The following is a 23,932-nucleotide window of genomic DNA, read 5'->3' as shown; positions in this document are numbered from 1 at the left end:
AAGATGGCCAACAATGACATCACAGACCCTACCATCAGCATGGATCCACCAGATGACGACAGACCCTCCCATCAGCATCACCATGGATCCATCCAATGAAGTCATAGACCCGCCTACAATGACGCCCATCAATCAGCTCATGGACTAAAGCGGGCTTTACACGCTGCGATCGTACCCGCCCCCATCGGTTGTGCGACACGGTCAAATCGCTGCCCATGCCACACAACCTCGCTTAACCTAGTCTCACGGACTTACCTGCCCTGCGACTTATCTGCCCTGCTCAGAGCAGCTCAAAGTGAGACTGCTCAGGACCTGAATGCCGGCGAGTGTGGATGACGTCGGATGCGTCATGCAATGCGGCTAGAGAAGGAAAACAAAGATGGCCAAAAGAGGCGGCGCCGACACTGGACAACGGAGACGGCCATATGGCCAACCGCGCGACCGTTCGGTAAGTATTATAAAGTGTTTTTTATGTTCTCACAGCGGCCTGGGCTCTTATATACAGCATGTTAGAATTCTGTAGAGAAGAGCCCGGTGGTGGTGGCCGCAGCTTATACGCCAAAAAAGTGGTAACAGGTTCCCTTTAAAGGGGTTGTCATTCTCTTTTCTCAGTAACAGTTTCTTCACAATCTGATCTACACTTCTATTCATAAAATGGGTCCTGATTTAGGCGAATGGGCCCACTCCAATCCATCAGCCTCCTCCAGTAGAATAGCAGATTTCCCATGTGAAGGGTGTTACAATTTGAGGAGGCTAACAGGATGGTCTGGTCACATGCTCCTGCAGAAGCAGCATTGTTACACACAGAAGTGCTGGTCAATTTGTGAAGAAAGAAAGCTGCAATAGCAAGAGAAAGTGGCTAACTGAAAACCGAGCATAACATAACATTTTATAAGCAATGTCACTTCCCTTTTTTATAAAACTGTTGGTAAAGATTATATATATATATAGATCTCCTTCTCTGCTCCTCTCTTATCTCCTCTTCCCACAATCGTGTACAAGATTTCTCCCGTGCATCCCCCATACTCTGGAACGCTCTACCTCAGCACATCAGACTCTCCACGACCGTGGAAAGCTTCAAGAGGAACCTCAAGACCCACCTCTTCCAACAAGCCTACAACCTACAATAGCCTTCAGCCCAGTAGACCACTGCGCAACCAGCTCTGTCCTCACCTATTGTACCATCACCCATTCCCTGTAGACTGTGAGCCCTCGCGGGCAGGGTCCTCTCTCCTCCTATACCAGTCTGTCTTGTACTGTTAATGATTGTTGTACGTATACCCTCTTTCACTTGTAAAGCGCCATGGAATAAATGGCGCTATAATAATAAATAATAATAATAATAATAATATATATATATATACATATACACACACATACATACATATATCCACATATATACATACACACATTTTTATTACCCACACACATACATATATACGTGTGTGTGTGTGTGTGTGTGTGTATCCGCTTAAGGGATCCGCACCGTCGAATTTACAATCACAAAATCACAGATGCCCCATGTGACTCAGGGATCATCATACACTATGTTTTGCGGGGAAAATTTAACCCTGGCCTTTACAGTTATTCGCCAAAAAGCCTGCTTACATGAAAGTCAATGGAGCTGGGAGCCACAGGTCATTAGTAGGAGCTGTGATTGGTTGCAATAGGCAACAAAGGACATTCATAGTATAAGAGGCTTCTGTGTGAGATAATATGATTTTGATATAGCTATATATTAGCTGTAGTACCCGGCGTTGCCCGGGATAGTAACTGTCTCTCTGTCTCTCTCCCAGTCTCTGCCTGTATGTCGCTATCTATCTGTCTCTCTGTCTGTCTCTTTCCTTGTCTGTCTATGTCTCTGTCTGTTGCTATATCTATGTCTGTATTTGTATCAGTCTGTCTCCATCTCTGTGTCTGTCTCTATATGTGTGTCTGTCTCTTTGCCCGGCTGTCTCTTTCCAGGGCTAAAAAACACAAAAAAACCCACAAAAAAAACTGAGCTGTAACAAATGTTCAATAAACATGCAACATTACAAGCATGTGAATTGCAGCCTCAAGACTAGAAAAAAAACAGATGTCTCAGATGGGTACACCGTGACGAGGTGAGACAGCTTCTTACCTTTTTGCAAAAATGTATATACTAAGTACCCTGTTATTAAGCACTTGCAATTTATTTATTTATAGTCAGGGTATTTTTCCTACAATTTTTCTCCTTGGTTTTTTTCTAGTCTTGAGGCTGCAATTCACATGCTTGTAATGTTGCATGTTTATTGAACATTTGTTACAGCTCAGTTTTTTTGTGTTTTTTGTCTGTTATCTACGCCGTGCTCCTCTGCCGACACTCACACACCCGATCGCATCCACTCACACACACCCGATCGCATCCACTCACACACACCCGATCGCATCCACTCACACACACCCGATCGCATCCACTCACACACACCCGATCGCATCCACTCACACACACCCGATCGCATCCACTCACACACACCCGATCGCATCCACTCACACACACCTGATCGCATCCACTCACACACACCCGATTGCATACACTCACACACACAGACACTGACGATATCGCACATACGCGCTCACACTCACAACATCCGGAGATACCACATGCCTCTGGCCATGTGATCCTCCGTCAGGTCCTGGAAGGTCACAACAGCACAGTATCGAGGCCGAGAAGCAAGCGATATCGCCGGATGCTGTGAGTATGTGGATGCGATGTGAGGTGTGTGTGAGGTGTGTGTGAGGTGTGTGTGAGGTGTGTGTGAGGTGTGTGTGAGGTGTGTGTGAGAGTGAGTGTGATCTGATGTGTGTGTATGTTTTCTTCCGCCGCAGCAGGACCTTGATGCGCGGAGGGAGGGGGGGAGGGGGTTGAGCACAGTACTCACCTCGGTGACAGCCGTGTCAGTTCGGGGAATGCGCGGGGGTAGGGAGGGGGCGGGGCCAGAGCTAGCGTGCATTGCGTGAGGGGGGCGGGGCGTGGCGTGGCCGAATTGCCAATGCCTGCAGGGTGCCGGGGCGAGAGGCCAATCTGTGGGGGGGCGGAGCCTGGGCGAGCGGCTGGCCAATCCGTGTGGGGGTGCAGCCTGGGCGAGCGGCCAATCGGTGTGGGGGGGCGGGGCCATGGCGAGCCCAGCGGCCAATCAGCTTTGTGTCACCGTAAGGACACAATTTTGGAGCATGACAGACAGACAGACAGACAGAATAAGGCAATTATATATATAGATAGTCAGGGTATTTTTCCTACAATTTTTCTCCTTGGTGTTTTTCTCTTTCCAGGGCTGTCTGTTTATGTCTCCCCACTGACATCATATTACCTCACACATAAGCTTGTTATACTAACAGTTTATTTTGTTCCTATAGCAACCACTGACAGTTGCTATTAATAGCCTGTAGCCTGTATTCAGTTTAATGGAGGCAGGATTTTGGATAGTAACTGTAAAGCGCAGGGTTAAATTTTCCCGTCAAAACATAGTCTATGACATTCCCTGAGTCACATGGGGCGTCTGTGCAAAATTTCGTGATTGTAAATGCGACGGTGCAAATTCCTTTAGTGGACATACACCCATACAGTCATGGCCAAGCGAGCGAGCGAGGTGCTGACCTGAAGTAAAGTGCTGAATTTAAGATAAGTGCATAGTTTCAACACAATTACATAGTTTGACACAAGAACATAGTTTGAATTTATCCTTATACGTTTCCCATTGGGTTTCTTTCGTTTTTTTTTCCTCTTTGTTTTTCTACTTTACTGTTTATCCCCATTTGATAGGTGCTCCATGGACAATGCTACCAGGTGTGTATCTTGTCAGATGTATGCATGCCTTGAGCAGCCGTTCGAGGGTGAATATGTCTGCACTCGATGCAAGCATGTTGCGTATTTGGAAACCAAGGTAACTGATCTAAATAAGCAGCTTGCAACACTAAGGGGCATTGCAAACCTGGAGAGGAGTTTAGAGCTCACTGAGCTTTCTCTGGCTGGGGCCAGTGATATGGAGGAGGGTGGAAGTGGGGAAGATCAGGACCCAGAGGTAGGTAGCTGGGTAACAGTTAGAAGAAGAGGTAGGGGGAAAAGTGTCAGGGAGCCTAGTCCTGACCTGGCCCAACCTAGTAAATATGCCTGTTTGGCTGATATTAGGAATTAAGTGCCTGGACTAGGGTCACTACAGCAGGATGTTGCTCCTAGCAACCAGGACAACAACTGCTGTAGGAAGGAGGGAAATAGGAGTGCAGCAAAGCCCAGACAGATGTTGGTGGTAGGGGACTCTATAATTAGGCGGACAGACAGGGTCATCTGTCGCCGAGACCGTGAATGCCGAACAGTGTGTTGTCTGCCGGGTGCTCGGGTTCGGCATATTGTGGATCGGATAGACAGATTGCTGGGTGGGGCTGGGGAAAACCCAGCGGTCATGGTGCACATTGGTACTAATGACAAAGTTAGAGGCAGGTGGAAGGTCCTTAAAAATGATTACAGGGAACTAGGAGAGAAGCTGAAGTCCAGGACCTCCAAGGTGGTGTTTTCAGAAATACTACCGGTGCCACGAGCGTCACTAGAAAGACAGCGGGAGCTTAGGGAGATAAATATGTGGCTTAGAAATTGGTGCAGGAAGGAAGGGTTCGGGTTCATGGAGAACTGGGCTGACTTCTCAGTCGGCTACAGGCTCTACGGTAGGGACGGGCTGCACCTCAATGGGGAAGGTGCAGCTGTGCTGGGGGAGAAAATGGTCAGACGGATGGAGGAGCTTTTAAACTAGGATCGGGGGGGAGGGAGGGTAGTGGAGCAAATAAGGGGATAGATAGAGCAGATAGAGACAGGGAGACGGTAGGGGTCAATGAAGGATTAGGGGGGGATGGGACATACAAGGAACGTAGGGAGGCTAGGAGTAATAAAGGTGTTAATAGGATTAAATGTCTACTGGCAAATGCAAGAAGTCTTGCAAACAAAATGAATAAATTGGAGACTCTTATGTCAACCATGGATTATGATGTGGTGGGCATTACGGAAACCTGGCTGGATGAAAGCCATGACTGGGTGACAAACATACAGGGTTATAGTACATTTAGGAAGGACAGGAAAGGCCAAAAAGGTGGTGGGGTGTGTATATTTATCAAATCTAACCTAAAACCTGTGTTGTATGATGACATTGAGGGGAACAGCAACAATGTAGAGTCAGTATGGGTAAATGTACATGGGGAGGGGAATAATGGAAAAATGCTAATTGGAGTTTGCTATAAGCCTCCTAACATACCTGAACAAATAGAGGGTGAAATGCTGGAACAAATTGAAAAGGCAGCTAATAATAATAATCGGGTTCTTATTATGGGGGATTTCAACTATCCAGACATACAGTGGGACATAGAATCTTCTGGTTCTGCTAAAAGCTGTAAGTTCTTATCTACCATTCAAGACCATTTCCTCTCTCAGATGGTAGGTGAACCGACCAGGGGAGATAATTTGCTAGATCTGGTCCTGTCAAATAGACCGGATACAATTTCAGATCTACAGGTCCGGGAGCACTTGGGCACCAGCGATCATAATATGGTAAGCTTCGACATAATATTCAATAGAACATTTCAAAGGGGGAATGCTAAAACCTGGAATTTTAGGAAAGCTGATTTCAACAAATTAAGGGAAGAGCTTAAATGTGTAGATTGGGACAGAGTCATGGTAACTGGGGATACCGAACATAAATGGGGTAAGTTTAAGGATATACTACTAGAGTCCTGTAAAAAACGTATACCCTCTGGTAATAAAATGTCCAGGAATAAAAAGAAACCACTATGGATAAATAAGACTGTACAAAGTATAATAAAACAAAAACAAAGGGCGTTTAAAATCTTAAAGGCTGAGAATACAGAAATAGCATTGCAGGAGTATAAAGATATCAATAGGCAATGCAAAAAAGAAATCAAACAAGCAAAACTAGCTACTGAAACAAAAATCGCCAATGACATTAAAATAAATCCCAAAATCTTTTATAAATACATTAATGCCAAAAGGAAAACAAAGGATAGTATCGGACCCTTAAAATATAATAACAAGTTAGTTATAGAGGACAAACAAAAGACTGAGATATTAAATAGGCATTTCTCATCTGTATTCACCAAGGAACTGACTGTACCAGGGATCATTCAACAAGTGAAAAATCAAAGTCCACCACCCGATATAATTAATTTAACACAAGATGAAGTACGCCTACGTCTGAGTAAATTAAACATTGACAAATCCCCAGGGCCAGATGGCATTCATCCACGAATATTGAGGGAATTGAGCTCCGTAATCGACAGACCGCTGTATCTCATCTTTTTAGACTCACTTGTAACAGGGTTGGTGCCTCAGGATTGGAGGATTGCTGATGTGGTACCGATATTTAAGAAAGGTAAGAGGGTAGATCCAGGCAACTACCGTCCAGTAAGCCTGACATCAGTAGTATGCAAAGTTTTTGAGGGCATTTAAGGGATGACATGCAAAAATATATTGCAGAAAATAATATGATAACTGACAAACAGCATGGATTCATGAAAGATAAGTCGTGTCTAACCAACCTGTTGGGGTTCTATGAGGGGGTAAGTTCAAACCTGGATATTGGTAATGCAGCTGATGTGATTTATTTGGACTTTGCAAAGGCATTTGATACTGTACCACATAATAGCCTTATACTAAAGCTCCAGAAGCAAGGACTAGGGGACACAATATGCAACTGGGTAAGGAATTGGCTAAAAGATAGGAAACAAAGAGTAGTCATAAATGGTACATTCTCTAAATGGGCTATAGTCAGCAGTGGGGTGCCGCAGGGATCTGTGCTTGGACCGATTCTTTTTACTCTCTTTATTAATGACCTTGTGGATGGGATTGATAGTACAGTGTCAGTCTTTGCCGATGACACCAAACTATGTAGGATATTAAAAACTGACCTGGATAGTACAATATTACAAAAAGATCTGGATAAGATGTCAGAATGGGCAGATACTTGGCAAATGAGATTTAATGTTGATAAATGTAAAGTAATGCACCTAGGACGGAGTAATCCTATAGCTGCGTATACATTAAATGGAAGTAAACTCTGGACTACAGAACAGGAGAAGGACTTGGGTATTCTCATTACAAATAAGCTGAGCAGCAGCACTCAATGTCAAGCAGCAGCTGCTAAAGCAAACAAGATTTTAGGGTGTATAAAAAGAGAGATTAGATCCCGTGATCCCAACGTATTGTTACCCCTCTATAAATCACTTGTAAGGCCACATCTGGAATACGGGATCCAGTTTTGGGCTCCACATTTTAAAAAAGGACATTCAGAAGTTAGAGTCAGTTCAAAGGCGGGCAACTAGACTATTACAAGGAATGGAAGGCCTCCCATATGATGGCAGGTTGAAAAAGTTAGATATGTTTAGCTTAGAAAAAAGACGTCTCAGAGGAGATCTCATTTATATGTATAAATACATGTGTGGTCAATATAAAGGACTGGCACATGACTTATTTCTTCCGAAAACAATACTAAGGACCAGGGGGCACTCACTGCGAGTGGAAGAAAAGCGATTCCGACACCTAAATAGGAAAGGGTTCTTTACAGTTAGAGCAGTCGGACTGTGGAATGCCCTACCACAAGAGGTAGTAATGGCAGATACTATAACAGCTTTTAAAAAAGGGCTGGATGATTTCCTCACTACACAAAACATTGTTGGTTATAAATGACTTAGTGACCAAATGTAGAACTGGTGGAGGAAGGTTGAACTAGATGGACCTAGGTCTTTTTTCAACCTAAGTAACTATGTAACTATGTAAAAGTTTTGAGAATGCTACAAATATTAAGTTTTACAAAGTCTACTGCTTAAGTTTTTCTAATGGCAATTAGCATATACTCCAGAATGTCATAAAGAGTGATCAGCTTAACAGCAATTACTTGCAAAGTTAATATTGGCTAAGAAAATGAACTTCAACCCCAAAAACACACTTCAACATCATTGCATTCTTGCCTTAAAAGGAGCAGCTAACATTGTTTTAGTGATTGTTCCATTAACACAGGTGTGGGTGTTGATGAGAACAGGGCTGGCGATCAGTCATGATTAAGTAAGAATGACACCACTGGACACTTTAAAAGGAGGCTGGTGCTTAGTATCATTGTTTCTCTTCAGTTAACCATGGTTATCTCTAAAGAAACACGTGCAGCCATCATTGCTCTGCACAAAAATGGCCTAACAGGGAAGAGTATCGCAGCTACAAAGATTGCACCTCAGTCAACAATCTATCGCATCATCAAGAACTTCAAGGAGAGAGCTTCCATTGTTGCCAAAAAGGCTCCAGGGCGCCCAAGAAGGACCAGCAAACAACAGGACCGTATCTTAAAACGGTTTTCAGCTGCGGGATCGGACTACCAGCAGTGCCGAGCTAGCTCAGCAATGGTAGCAGGCTGGTGTGAGTGCTTCTGCACGCACTGTGAGGTGGAGACTGCTTGAGCAAGGCCTGGTTTCAAGGAGGGCAGCAAAGAAGCCACTTCTCTCCAGAAAAAACATCAGGGACCGACTGATATTCTGCAAAAGGTACAGGGAATGGACTTCTGAGGACTGGGGGTAAAGTCATTTTCTCAGATGAATCCTATTTTCGATTGTTTGGGACATCTGGAAAACAACTTATTAGGAGAAGAAGAGGTGAGCGCTACCACCAGTCTTGTCTCATGCCAACTGTTAAGCATCCTGAAACGATTCATGTGTGGGGTTGCTTCTCAGCCAAGGGAATCGGCTCACTCACAGTCTTGCCTAAAAACACAGCCATGAATAAAGAATGGTACCAGAATCGCCTCCAAGAGCAACTTCTCCCAACTGTCCAAGAGCAGTTTGGCGCCCGACAATGCCAAAACATAGAGATTTGGGTCCATGGCCTGGAAACTCCCCAGATCTTAATCCCATTGAGAACTTGTGGGCAATCATCAAGAGACGGGTGGACAAACAAAAACCAACAAATTCTGGCAAAATGCAAGCATTGCTTATGCAAGAATGGACAGCTATCAGTCAAGATTTGGTCCAGAAGTTGATTGAGAGCATGCCAGGGAGAATTGCAGAGGTCCTGAAGAAGAAGGGTCAACACTGCAAATATTGACTTGCTGAATTAAGTCATTCTAACTGTCAATATAACCTTTTGGAACTCATAATATGATTGCAATTATATTTCTGTATGTGATGTAAGCATCAGACAAACACAATTAAAAACCAAAGGGCAACAGATCATGTGAAAATATAATTTTGGTGTCACTCAAAACTTTTGGCCATGACTGTACATACACTCAGCATTATATATTGTACATATATATCTATATATATATCTATAGCTATATCTATCATATATATATATATATATATATATATATATATATATATATATACACACACACATTATATATATATATATATACGTGTGTGTGTGTGTGTGTGTGTGTGTATGTATATATATACATATATATACACATTATATATATATATATATATATATATATATATATATATATATATATATATATATATATATATATATATATATATATATATATGATAGATATAGATAGATAGATAGATAGATAGATATTAGCAATCAAAGTATTTAACAATTAGGAGGCAAAGCAATAACAAAGATTTCACTGGTGGCATGAACTCTTTTTTTCTTTCTGGCTGACGAATGAAATAGGCAGTGACACACTGGGGAATGAAGACCAAGCCCAGACAATACAGTAGCATTGATGCCACCTCACTGCAGAGTGATGACGTGCTGGAGCACAGCAGACCTGAGTGTGATTACCTGCAGCTTTCAGCTCTCATCTATGGCAGTCTCATTATAAACACTTCTAGTAGCGGTCCTCTTATAGTGCTGCCAGTCATAAGCAGACATCCACAAAGGGAAACACAACATGTCCCCACTGTAGCTAAAAACAGGCCACGTGTGAGACAGAATGACACAGAGCTCAGTGGGGGTTTAGGAGCAGCACAGTTGGCAGAACTACACTTGCTTTGGCACGAATAATGTGTATTTGGACCTGCCAATAAAACTCATTTGAATTTGGGAGGAGAGCTACTTCGAGTGTTTGGAATGAGAATCATCTGCTGCAGCACTGCCCCTCACCCCACACTGACTAGCAGCTTTCTTCTCTGATCTCTGGCCGTCAATCACACCCAGGTCTGCTGTGCTCCAGGATGTCATCTCCAGTGAGGAGCGCAAGCTGTCAATGCTACTGGTAAAAAAAACAAACAAAACAAAAACACTCCCCCCAAAAAGCATAACAGTCTGTTCACCTCATTGCAGTGTGATGAAGTGTGCTGGAGCATATTAAAGTGCTACAAAAAAGAAAAAATACAACCTGTATACATTTTGTATTGAATGTACAGGTGCACAAATCCACTATGTGGCCAATATACAACCATATACATACACAATGCAGCAGGACTCTGCGATTAATGAATACATGAAATATTGCTAGAGACGTTAAAAACGTACATCGAGATTTTTGATCAAAGAGCACAAGAGACATTCAACCACATCAAGATGTACCTTTTAATATGGATGATCTGCAAACACTAATTGTCCTAAAGATAGGTTATTTTTTATTTTTTTGCAATACATATTAGGGGGTTCAGCACCCTTATTAACCTATTTTTTTCCACACAAGGTTTAATTGCGAGCTATGCCAGGTTCACTTTTCACTCCCCATTCAGATGAAGGCTGTTTAGTACATGGAGAGGAAGGAAAATATTGTTTAGGGACCATTCATATTAGAGGTATACCATGATGTGGTTGGATGGCTTTTACGCTCTTTGATCAAAAATCGCTAACCAAGAACCTTACATTTTTAATGTTTATAGCAATATTTAATGTATTCATTAATCGCAGTGAGCTGCTGCATAGCACAGTGTACTTCTTTCCCTAGTGTGTTGTTACAGCTTATGAGTGGTCAGTGTTAGAAAGAAAAAGAAGTGCACTCCCCTAGTAAATTTATCTGGTAACGCCAACTTAGATAAAAAAATATATATACTTTTTAGGTGCCAAATACATTGATCGCTAATATCTCTGCAATTTAGAGACAAATATATATATATATATATATATATATATATACACACACATATAAAAAAAAAAAAGAGTTTTACACATGGTGTGTCTAGATGAACATGACAAAAATTACTGAAGGGTCCTTAACTTTGTTCTCACCAAAGTCTGGCATGGGGTGCTTCATATATCTGGCCACTCTGGGGACATCTCCTTTCTCTGTCTCAGCATCTGCATATTCAGCCTTCAAATCTGCATTGGTCACTTGAACTGTTTTGCTGGTCCCAGGTTGTATCCTTTGTACTGGACACTTCTTGGTCCCTTTTTTTCCGCTTTCAGGCAGGGATACTGTAGAAGACTCGGTATCTCTGCGTTGGTTGGTACAGACCTTAATTTTGCTCACTGGGATATTTTTTGGTTTAGATTTTTGATCATTGACAAGAGATGAAACATCAGAAACGGTTTCTTCTCCACACAGGGGTTCACCTGGTCTTTTATCCTTAGATCTTGCTTTGTTCCTCTGTACCTTTCGAGCAGTGCTACCATTAGTTGGAGAAACTCCTGTGTCACATCTTGTAGAAATTTCCAGGACATCTTTAGAAACATCTGAATCAGACTTTTCCGGTTTCTTTTTACTTCCTTCATCGTTTCCTTGCGCTCTTCCTTTAGCTTTTGTGCAAGGTCTACGATTGCTCTGAGATGCTGAGAAAGAAGGTGGTTTCATCATGTTGACAGCATTCTTTATAGCCCCCTCATAGAGATGGTCTTCACTGGTGGATGTACGCTTTCTCTTTCTGTCTGTAAAAAGACATACGATAATGATTAGTCATTTCTACAAAACCAATATATAACTTTTATTTTCCTAATAAATTATTTATGAAAACACTGACACCTAAATCCACCATTGTGGCATTTGTGTATAGCACTGGTATTTAAAATTTAACCTTTATTAATTTCTCTATTAGAATTATAGGACCAATCAGGTGATACCACAAGGTAAAAAAACACAAAGTACAGATTGGATGCATACAATATATCAACAGGAGTTATATCCAATTCCCTCACGGTCCTCCCGGTTCAGATATATACATCCAAATGATTAAAGTGACATTGTGCAAAAAACCGTGATCCTCCCAAAATTGCACTCTTGCTCTTAGATTAACACTCTTTTTAAAGTGGCTACGTGCAAATACAAAGATTATCCACAGATCACGGACGTTGAGTTTGTTACCTTAGGGGTACTGTGTGGTGCGTTAGTGAGTCGCCCCCCCCGTATATTGTAAGGTAACATATGGTTTCATTGGTGAATAGTGGGATAGACGGTGAGCATAAGTCCCACTACCACCAATGATTGCACTATTTTGCACTTTTTGAGCACCAGTTTTACAAAAACTATTGTTTTTCCTCCCTGATTATACCCCAGTGTTTTCTGTGATCTGTGGATAATCTTTGTATTTGCACGTAATGTGTGTGTATATATATAATTCTAATAGAGAAATTAATAAAGGTTAAATTTTAAATACCAGTGCTATACACAACTTCTCATATTGGTATTACCCCCTCATATATAGACACCATTGTGGCATGCCTAAATGACTCATAATGAAAAGGAAGCACTATCATTTATTTCTTGTGTACGTCTCCATATTTTCCTGCAGTGCTATGTGCTGTCCAGAATCCAGATGTGCGTTGCGGCTGATGGCGGCCACTTTGAGCATCAAAGTTAAATGAGCTCCATATGCGTTACCAGCAGTCAATGTTTTTTGGGGGGGGGGGGTCATGGGTTTCATATCATAGCATTTCTGTATGCAAGAAGTCGATTCGTATTGAATTGATAATGCCCTACAATTTTTTAATTCACTTTTTTTCCCTCTATCTCGTTCTGTTTTCAAGATAAAAATGCTACCTCCGTAGTTTTCCACCAGGTGGCGCAATAGGTGGTTTCATTGCGTAGCGCATGGCTACTTTACTATACCTAGACATCACTTCTATGCCTATAAGTGCCGCCGTTATCAAGTTAATGGCGGTGGACAGTATATGGGTGGACACACTGTATAAACTATTCTCTTATATTGCTCCAAACCCCAATGTCCATAATGACAGTTGAAATAGTGTTAGTATCTATCTACTGGTAATTCGCACATGCGCACTTATGTATTAGGCTCTGCTCGCAGTACGGCAGGGCAAAGTGCGCCTACGCGAGCCGACAATGTCTCTGCGCTGGCGTGAGATTCCACCTGGCTTTGTGGATCAAGCAGGAGGCGTCGTCCACGTCAATCATAACAAGAGGACAGCTATCAGCGAGGAGATTATTATTATTTATTATTATAGCGCCATTTATTCCATGGTGCTTTGCATGTGAAAGGGGTATACAAAATAGGGACAAGTACAATAATAAAACAATACAAGGCACAGACTGGTACAGGAGGAGAGAGGTCCCTGCCCGCGAGGGCTCACAGTCTACAAGGGATGGGTGAGGATAAAGTAGGTGAGGGTAGAGCTGGTCATGCGGCGCTGTATCAGACAGAGGGTTACGGCAGGTTGTAGGCTTGTCGGAAGAGGTGGGTCTTCAGGTTCCTTTTGAAGCTTGTCAAGGTAGGCGAGAGTCTGATATGTTGTGGCAGGCCATTCCTCAGTATGGGGGAGGCGCGCGAGAAATCTTGGATGCGATGGTGGGAGGAGGAGATGAGAGGGGAGTTGAGAAGGAGATCTTGTGAGGATCGAAGGTTACAATGAGGGACAGGATGAACATTGGAGAGGACCATCCGGATTTACATACACGGAGATTTACCAAAGGTATTTGGGGGTATACAGGGAGAGAACGGGGATAATACACACCTGTATAAAATGCAGTACAGGCGCTGCTGAAGGTGCTAGGTTTGGTTTATACATGAAAAATCTGGTGATAGGTTCCTTTTCATCTCATACTAATATGTTCTGCATTAATTTGTAATTTAGTCCTGAAAACGACAAAATGACAATGCCATTATTACTGCTGTCATTAAGAATTTCTACTCAACAAAAGGTTATCACAGATTTTTTTTTTTTTTTTAAAGTCTATGGGGCGGCTTTGCACGTTGCGACATCGCACGTGCGATGTCGGTGGGGTCAAATCGAAAGTGACGCACATCCGGCGTCACTTTCGACATCGTACTGTGTAAATGCTAGATGATACGATGAACGAGCGCAAAAACGTCGTTATCGTATCATCGTTGCATTCACCGACATTTCCATAATGCCGGTGCCGCGACAGGTACGATGTTGTTCCTCGTTCCTGCGGCAGCACACATCACTGTGTGAAGCCGCAGGAGCGAGGAACATCTCCTTACCTGCCGCCGGCGGCTATGCGGAAGGACGGAGGTGGGCGGGATGTTTACATCCTGCTCATCTCCGCCCCTCCGCCGCTATTGGCCGCCTGCCGTGTGACGTCGCTATGACACCGCACGACCCGCCCCCTTAGGAAGGAGGCGGGTCGCCGGCCAGAGCGACGGTCGCAGGGCAGGTGAGTGCATGTGAAGCTGGCGTAGCGATAATTTTCGCTACGCCAGCCATCACACGATATCGTACCTGCAACGGGGGCGGGGACTAACGCGTGCGACATCGCAGCATCGGCTTGCGATGTCGCAACGTGCAAAGCCCGCCTAAGGTTGTCATCTCCACCAGAGTAAGCTAAAAGAGTGACTAATAATGCCACAAAAAATAGTGCACTAGGATGTTGGTCTACCTGAAACCCTCTGCAACAGGAGAAGGGCCCTCAAAACCATTCCCTGTCCTTGCGAGCCAGAAGGCCACAGCGAGGGACAGGGACTTTTAGGGGTACTTTGCACACTACGACATCGCAGGTGCGATGTTGGTGGGGTCAAATTGAAAGTGACGCACATCCGGCATTGCAGGCGACATCGTAGTGTGTAAAGCCTAGATGATACGATTAACGAGCGCAAAAGCGGCGTAATCATATCATTGGTGTAGCGTCGGCGTAATCCATAATTACGCTGACGCGATGGTCCGATGTTGTTCCTCGCTCCAGAAGCAGCACACATCACTGTGTGTGAAGCCGCAGGAGCGAGGAACATCTCCTACCGGCGTCACCGCGGCTCCCGTAGGATATGCAGAAGGGGGAGAAGGTGGGCGGGATGTTTACATCCCACTCATCTCCGCCCCTCCGCTCCTATTGGCCGCCTGCCGTGTGACGTCGCAGTGACGCCGTACGACCCGCCCACTTAATAAGGAGGCGGGTCGCCGGCCAGAGCGACGTCCCAGGACAGGTGAGTCCATGTGAAGCTGCCGTAGCGATAATGTTCGCTACGGCAGCTATCACAAGGATATCGCAGCTGCGACGGGGGCGGGGACTATCGCGTGCGACATCGCAGCATCGGCTTGCGATGTCGCAACGTGCAAAGCCCGCCTTAGTCTCCCCTAGCCAAAGCCAGGGAAAGGCCCAATCTTGCTCTTTGCAACTGCCTGGGCTGCCAGCCCAAGTGAGAACTGTTGACCCTACTCTCTCTCTCTCGAGGAGCGTTGGGGGTCAGCGGAAGCTGATAGCCACACACAAACTCCCCCCCTCCCTCCTCCCATTCTCAGAGGGAACCCATAAGGGTAACATATCTGGCAAGTTCTAAGTGAAAAGTGTACACACAAAACAGTGCAGAAAAAAACCCCAAAAACCCCCAAATAAAAATAGTGAAGGTTTCCACAGTAGAATACTATCCCCTGTCCTTGCCTGAAGTGTGTGCTTTAAGAAGTATGGTATAATGAAGTGCTTGTGCAAATGTATCAAAATTAGTTTCCCAAGCCCAGTGAATTGATGCATTCGAAGCACTTCATACACCTCAGGCTTTCAAACGTACCCGGCCTAATGGCATCAATCTTGGCCAGGGTTTCCTCCTAATGACAATATGAGCCATCCGGAGAAGTAACCAGAGCATTGTACCCAGTGTGCATTATCTATTGTTCTACTAGGACAGACTAGGCCAAACCCGCCTTTTTGAACAATACTTTACTTGACCTTAGCTAAAAAGCTGAGAATGGTTATCACAGATGTATAAGGGTATGTTCGCACACTGTGTTCTAGCTTGACAAATAAAATGCAACATTTTAACAACTGTAAACACTGCGTTTGACAAAAAAAGCACCCAAAACGCATGCATTTTGGATGCATTTTAAATGCGTTTTGAATGCATTTTGGATGCATTTTTGACAGTGCGGTCCCACTCGGCTCTGCTACATCTTTACATCCCCAAAGAGCATGGTTGGCTGCGAGACAGAGCCGCGCGATGACAATGAACTGGGATGAACGTCACCCGACTTCAATGTCATTGCGTGGCTCTGTCTCTGTGCCGTGGCCTTATTTGCGGTCACCGGTGAAGGATTCACCGGTGACCGCAAATCCCCTGAGTGACTGAAGTGAGCCGCATGATCAGCGGTGCCGTCACTCAGGTTACCCGCAGCCAGCTGGAGTCCTCCATCCGAGACCTCAAATCATCTGAGTGAGGGCATTGCTAATCGCGGGGCTCACTTCAGTCACTCGGGCGACTTGCTGTCACAGTTGGAGGACTCCAGATGTGTCCGCCCTCGGGTAACATGAGTGACGTCATCGCTGATAGAGCTCACTTCAGTTGCTCCGTGGATCTGACAGCTAGCAGTCGTCCTCTGTGCCCGCTCGCTGTCAGATTCCGATGTAGCAGAGCTGAAAGCGTCGTGGGACCTCATGTGGATTACGTTGGACCTGGAGGGGTGTTTGGTGGATAAAAAAATGGTGAAAGAGGGTGGGTTTTTTTGGCTTTTAATCTAAATAAAGTATTTTTTGGGTGTATGTGTTTATGTACTTTCACTTGCAGGTTAATCCTGCCATGATTAACCTAGGACTTAGTGGCAGCTATGGGCTGCCATTATCTCCTTATTACCCTGATTGCCACCGCACCAGGGCAATTCAGAATGAGCCAGGTAGACAGGTAGAGTCCGGTACTGTCGCATCTAATGGATGCGACAATTCCGGGCGGCTGCTGGCTGATATTTTTAGGCTGGGGGCTCCCAATAACATGGGTCTCCGCAGCCTGAGAATACCAGCCCTCAGCTGTAAGGCTTTACCTTGACTGGTATCAAAATTGGGGGGGACAGTGCGTCTTTTAATTATTTATTTTACTGCACGATATAGACTTGCCCACTGGCGGCTGTGATTGGTTGCAGTGAGACAGCTGTCACTCAGTGTGAGGGCTCATCTGAATGCAATCAATCATAGGCGTCGGTGGGCGGGGGAAGCAGTGAATATCAGATGGCCCAATGAGCGGCTGGCATTTTCAGAAGCTGGAGGAGCCGCCGCAGTGTGGCAGCTGTGCAGTGCAGCGCCGGTGATCGGTGTGTATGAGAGAGAGGGAGAGAGATTGAGAGAGAGACCGAGAGAGGGACAGAGAGAGAGAGACAGAGACCTAGAGAGAGACAGAGCCCGAGACACAGAGACAGAGACAGAGAGAGACAGAGAGAAGTGACATGCTGCTTTTTTAAATGCATCGATTTTGAAAATATTTGGCAAACAAAACGCTGCCTAAAAAAAGCAACGTGCTTGTGGAATTTGCTGACTTCTCAGACTTTGCTAGGGAAAGCACAAAGCATGCATTTTGACATTGAGACGCTGCAGTTTTAAACTTAGCCAGTACGCAGAAAAAAATGCACACGTGTGCACATAGCCTAACAGCACACCTGTTTAATCAATTCAATTGACTGCCTTGACTCTTTAGGAGCTAAGACACAAATGCCTAAGTTATTAGAACAATGCTACAGATATACACTGCAGCGTGCTTATGCTTGGCCATCAATCTTGTAGAGCATGTGCAAAATAGGGAAACGCACACAAGAAATAAAAGATAGAGCTTCCTTTTTATAAATAAGAATATACAGCTCTGTCAAAAATTAAGAGACCACTGTTAGTTTTTCTGATTTTTCCTCTTTTTGGGTATAGTTTTGAGTAAAATATAATTTGTTCTTTTATTCTATAAACTTACTGACACTATGTCTCCGAATTTCCAAGCAATACATTTTGTATTTATTTTCTGAAAATGAGAAATTGTCAAAATAACAAAAAAATTCATTGATTTCAGACACCTCAAATAATGCAAAGAAAACAAGTTCATAGTGATTTAGAAACAACAATACTAATAATGTTTTAACTCAGGAAGAGTTCAGAAATCAATATATTGTTGAATAACCATGATTTTTAAATCACAGCTTTCATGCGTCTTGGCATGCTTTCCACCAGTCTTTCACACTGCTTTTGGGTGGCAAAAATTTCAACAGCTCTACTTTGTTTGATGGTTTGTGACTATCCATCTTCCTCTTGATTACATTCCAGAGGCTTGCAATGGGGTTCAGGTCTGGAGATTGGGCTGGCCATGACAGGGTTTTGATGTGGTGGTCCTTCATCCACACATTGATTGACCTAGCTGTGTGACATGGCGCATTGTCCTGCTGGAAAAAAACAGTCCTCAGAGTTGGGGAACATTGCCTGAGCAGAACGAAGGATAACCTTGTATGTGCCTTGATTCATACGTCCTTTACAAAGTTTAATCTGCCCAATTCAATCCTTGCTGAAGCATCCCCAGATCATCACCGATCCTCCACCACATTTCACAGTGGGTGCAAGACACTGTGGCTTGTACGCCTCTCCAGGTCTCTGTCTAACCATTAGACTACCAGGTGTTGGGCAAAGCTAAAAATTAGACTCATCAGAAAAGATTACCTTACTCTAAAAATTGGGCAGATTAAACTTTGTGAAGGACGTATGAATCAAGACGCATTTTCAGTTGGTCTTAGAATATTCTAATTTTCTGAGATAATGAATTTTGGGTTTTCATTGGCTGTAAGCCATAATCATCAACATTAGCAGAAATAAACACTTGATATAGATCACTGTTTGTAATGACTCTATATATGTGTTTCCCTTTTTGTATTGAATTACTGAAATAAATTAACTTTCTGATGACATTCTATTTTATTGAGAAGCACTTGTAAAAAGACATACGAAAAGAGCAATCACTGAAGAAGCACATCGTGGTCGGAAGAATAGAAGGAACAAGGCGAAGAGGAAGACCACCAACCCAATGGCTTAACACCATCAAGATAACGGAAAGAAGACCCTGGTGCACCTATTTAGGCCTGCACAAGATCGATCTTCCTACAGAGCATTCATCCATCAACTCACTATGGCCTGAGATCGAGCTGAAGGTCGTTAAGCAATAATAATAAATGTAAAAATATTTTATGGGCGAGTGTCGCAATCTGCTTTCCATTTAAATATTCCCAAAGACAGCCATTGTATTGCTGAGCACCACTGTAAATAAGTTTGGGCTTGCTAATGAAATAGATGTGAGCAAGCCATGCTGGCTGTCTTCTCTAATTAGCCAGGAGCCTGCTTAAGGCCCCCGTAGCTGTAATCTTGGCTCTCCTATGAAGCCCAGCTTTAAATTGAAAAAAATAAATAAATAAATAAATTTGAATCCTCTCTCTCTTTTCCCAGATTAAAAATAAAGTAAAAAAAATAATATCAAAATCTAAAATTAATTTTCTCATACGGTGAATGCCATAAACAGAAAAATATCTAAATCGCTGTGGCACCCTTAAAATTAAAACTTGCCGCCATCAGTTAAATGGTGACCCTTATTTTATTTTTTTTACTATAAAGCTCTGAATTTTTTTAAGAACTGAAAAAAAACCAAACAACACATTATACAATTTTAGTATTGCCAACTATGATGTACAGCAGAGGACACTATGCCTGCATTATTCTAGTCAATGGTCCAGTCAGCACATGTCTGAGTGCCATTTTCTGAGGGTTCAGACATAAGCCCCGATGGAGCTACTGAATCTACTAGCTTCAGACATGACATGGACCCTGATTTACAGCCCAGCATTGTTGTCCCTCTGATCACTGTGGCCAGCACGTGACTGCTACAATCAGCCTCAGAAACACTCCTATCATGACTGCTCTATGTCATGCTTTCAGAACATTTACTGTCTTTTGTTCTTCAGAAATTGGTTAACCGCTTTTTACAATTTTTTTTCTCAATCAAATTTTACCTAGTATTTCACCAATCTTCTGTAGTTTGTCCTTCAGGAAGGGTTTTGTATCAGTCAAATTCACATCTAGCCTTGAAAAGAATGTGAAATAATGGGAATGATTTAACTGAATTAAAAGACAACAGCACATGCCAAGCAAAATTGCATCAAAGTTCCATTCTTAAGTTTGAAAGTTTATCCTTAATGATGAGCGAGTTTCAATTGGATTTGCGATACTCATAACAAGTGCGGTCTAATACTCGCGTATTCGTTCCGAATAGTGTGTGCAATGCAAGTCAATGGGGAATACTCGCAATGTAACGAGTAACCCGAATGCTGTACTATTCATGCCAGTAGTGAATAGTGCGGAATTCAGGTTACTCGTTACATTGCGAGTATTCCCCATTACTTGCATTGCACACGCTATGAATACCCGAGTATTAGATAGTAGTCGTTACGAGTATCGTGAATCCGAGTATTTCGAAACTCGCTCATGATTAGTTATCCCCTTTCTCTAAGATAGGGTATAATATCCCGATTGCTGGGTGTGTCAGATCACTGGGACCTCCACCCATTCTGAATGCTGGGGTCCCTTGAGAATGGAGCAGATCATGTGCTGCCACTCCATTCATTCTTACAGGAGTGTCAACATGCTCATAAAAATTAATGGAGTGGAGAGGGCATGATTTACCTCTGCAGATTCTTGGGACTAACGGACAATAAAAATATATGCAAATTGATCAAATCTTAACTAATGAACAATAAATAAACCTTACATAAAACTGGGAGAATTACAGAAATGAAGCCTCTAAAGAGTTGTATAGGATTAAAGTGAACCCATCAGGTTGCCCAAACCATGGGCCGCATGAATCAGATCTTGGCTGCATGCTTGCAGCAAAGTAGAACTTTCCCTGAAATGCTCCAGCATTTTAGAGAAAATATAGTGTGGAGAGCCTACTGGGTGGTGGCACCAGTCTAGCTTGGCCTTTGCCTATGGCCCCAGGCGGCTTTTCCTGTATATACACATGAGAGAGACATGTTCATCAACTAGATGATGGGACATATGCTGGCGCCAAGAGCCTTTTAGAGAAAACTATAGCTGGCAGTGGTGAAGCTAGGCAGTTTTGGCAACATGAATAAAGTGACAGGATCCCTTGAATAATGCATGTACTGAATATTAAATTACAATGTAAACAACTCCTGCCCACCTCGGCTATATATTAGGTGCATGCATCAGTACAACAGAAAGTTACTATGAAAAGTAGTAAAAATATCTGGCTCTATAAGGCTATGTGTCCACGGTAGAATGTACCTGCGGATTTTTCTGCCTGAAAATCCGCGACTTTCGCGGCAAATCCGCGATTTGCCGCGGATTTACCGCGGATTTTGATGCAGATTTTTTTTTTTTTTTCCCCCATTCAAAACCAAAAATCCGCACCAAATCTGCACCAAACAATTGACATGCTGCAGATTTTTCCGGATCAAAATCCGCGGCAAATCCGCAGCGGAAAAATCCGCAGCATGGACACAGCATTTCCAAAATGCCATTGAAATGGCTTGGAAGTGCCGCTGCTGCAGATTTTCGGGAAATCCGCGGCAAATTCACGGCAAATCCGCGGCAAAATCCGCGGTAAATCCGCAGCGTGGGCACATAGCCTTAAGCTTTGTCTAGCTTCTATCCTCTACACAGACTTGTCAGCAACTGCTATCAGTTATCTCAGTCTTCAACGATTACAAATTTTACCCATGAATAGAAAATTTTAAGAATGACTGATCAGGACTGGAGAAAGAAGCTTATAATGTATATTGCAAAAGTTTATTATTTTCAAGTGTACTATTCAATTACGACATTAAAACTTAAATAAACACTAGTTACACTTTAAGAGTCAATAGATGAAAAAGTTCACTCTTCTGTGAATCAAAACAGAGGAGAAAAAAAAATATAAAAGCAACGAGGATGACGACTGAGAAAAAAAATTGTGGCGTTTCTCTCAAATGGTAACATTGACACAGATGTGTGAATATAGCCTAAAAAAACGATCTAAAAAAATGTTAGGTGCCCCAAATGGTACCAATAAAAACAACGGTAACTCCTACTGCAAAAAAACACAAACCCTCAGAACTGGCTGATAGAAAAATAGAGGTTTTCCATGTTACCAATAACCAAAAGGCTCCCAAACCCCAATCCAGCAAAATCCACTCCCCCCAAACCAAATATCCTCTTGGCCTCCCTCCTCCCCACTCTACTGCCTAGGTCAGTGATGGCGAACCTATGGCACGCGTGCCACCAGGGGCACGCTGAGCCCATTCTGCTGGCACGCGTGCTGTCGCCCGACCCTGCAGCTTTGATCTGCTAGTGCAGTCGCGCCGGCAGATCAAATCTGTGTTGCAGCGGAGGAGACATTTCTCCTCCACTCTGACACTCCTCCTCCCCCAGGCTGCAGGTGTGTTGCCTAGGAGACGGAGGAGTGTCAGCGAGCGACGCCGTCTGCTGGCCGCATGGGAACTGAAGACCCAGCAGCGCGCAGCGGGGGAGCGTGTGCAGGTAAGTTGTGTGTTGCTTTTTTTTTTTTTTTAATATATAACTCGTGTGCGGCTGTGCCAAGGTGGGGATGGGGGGGCAGCGCCAGCATGGGGTGGGGGAACGCACATGCCAGCGTGGGGTGGGGGTGAACGCACTTGGCAGCGTGGGGTGGCGGTGGGGGAACGCACATGCCAGCATGGGGTGGGTGAGGGGGAACGCACATGCCAGCATGGGGTGGGGACATGCATGCCAGGATGGGGAACAATGCATGCCAGGATGGGGGAAACATGCATGCCAGGATGGAGGAAACATGCATGCCAGGATGGGGAACAATGCATGCCAGGGTGGGGAAACATGCATGCCAGGGTGGGGAAACATGCATGCCAGGGTGGAGGAAACATGCATGCCAGGATGGAGGAAACATGCATGCCAGGATGGGGAAAACATGCATGCCAGGATGGAGGAAACATTCATGCCAGGATGGAGGAAACATTCATGCCAGGATGGAGGAAACATGCATGCCAGGATGGAGGAAACATGCATGCCAGGATGGAGGAAACATGCATGCCAGGATGGAGGAAACATGCATGCCAGGATGGAGGAAACATGCATGCCAGGATGGAGGAAACATGCATGCCAGGATGGAGGAAACATGCATGCCAGGATGGAGGAAACATGCATGCCAGGATGGGGGAAACATGCATGCCAGGATGGAGGAAACATACCGGGGATGGGGGAACATTTACCAGGATGGAGGACATTTACCAGGAATGGGGTACATGCCATGATGGGGGAACATTTACAAGGATGGGCAATATGTCAGGATGGGGTACATTTACCAGCATGAGGGAACATGCCAGAATGGGTAACATTTACCAGGATGGAGGACATTTACCAGGATGAGGTATATTTACCAGGATGGGGCCATGATGGGGACAAATATACCAGAATGTAGGAAATATATATCAGGATGGGGGACATGTTTACCAGGAAGTGGCCGAGGAAGGGGGACATAACTACACAATGAAGGGGAGGGGAGCCACTCGTACGTCTTTATGGGATTTCAAGATGTTCAGACTTTGAAATGTAGATGTGGATTACAGGGTGACATCTGATTGCATTCCAGGCTATAATCTCTGTCTAATATGCTGCAATTTATTCCAGAAAGATCAATCCAACTGCTGTGTCTGGAAAGGGCAGGGGCTCAACTTCAATGTGTGGTAAGCATGAGCGTGATGCCCCTGCTGAAGAGAAGATGGCAAAGGTAAGGTTAAAATCAATTATTTACATGATAGGATTGGTTGGCACTTCGGAAAAAA

At 43.9% G+C, this 23,932-nt stretch overlaps 1 protein-coding gene across 7 annotated transcripts in view; it reads right to left on the bottom strand.

Moving 5' to 3' along the window:
* The window catches only part of PWWP3A (PWWP domain containing 3A, DNA repair factor), a 283,225-nt gene that overhangs the window by 175,026 nt on the left and 84,267 nt on the right, over positions 1–23,932 (bottom strand). For 4 of the 7 annotated variants that reach the window (XM_075353023.1, XM_075353011.1, XM_075353038.1 and 1 more), the window contains exons 4-5: positions 20,111–20,181; positions 11,204–11,839 (exon numbers count right to left, since the gene is read on the bottom strand). In XM_075353023.1, coding sequence (XP_075209138.1) covers positions 11,204–11,839; positions 20,111–20,181 — 707 coding nt within the window. Of the gene's footprint in view, positions 1–11,203; positions 11,840–13,879; positions 13,963–20,110; positions 20,182–23,932 lie in introns of those variants that run through there. The other 3 variants (XM_075353045.1, XM_075353054.1, XM_075353062.1) reach the window with 2 other exon arrangements.

Source organism: Anomaloglossus baeobatrachus, chromosome 1 (assembly GCF_048569485.1).
Source record: "Anomaloglossus baeobatrachus isolate aAnoBae1 chromosome 1, aAnoBae1.hap1, whole genome shotgun sequence".
Taxonomy (NCBI): Eukaryota; Metazoa; Chordata; class Amphibia; order Anura; family Aromobatidae; genus Anomaloglossus; species Anomaloglossus baeobatrachus.
The sequence above is the reverse complement of the archived record's forward strand: the minus strand, read 5'-3'. Positions and strand labels throughout refer to the sequence as shown.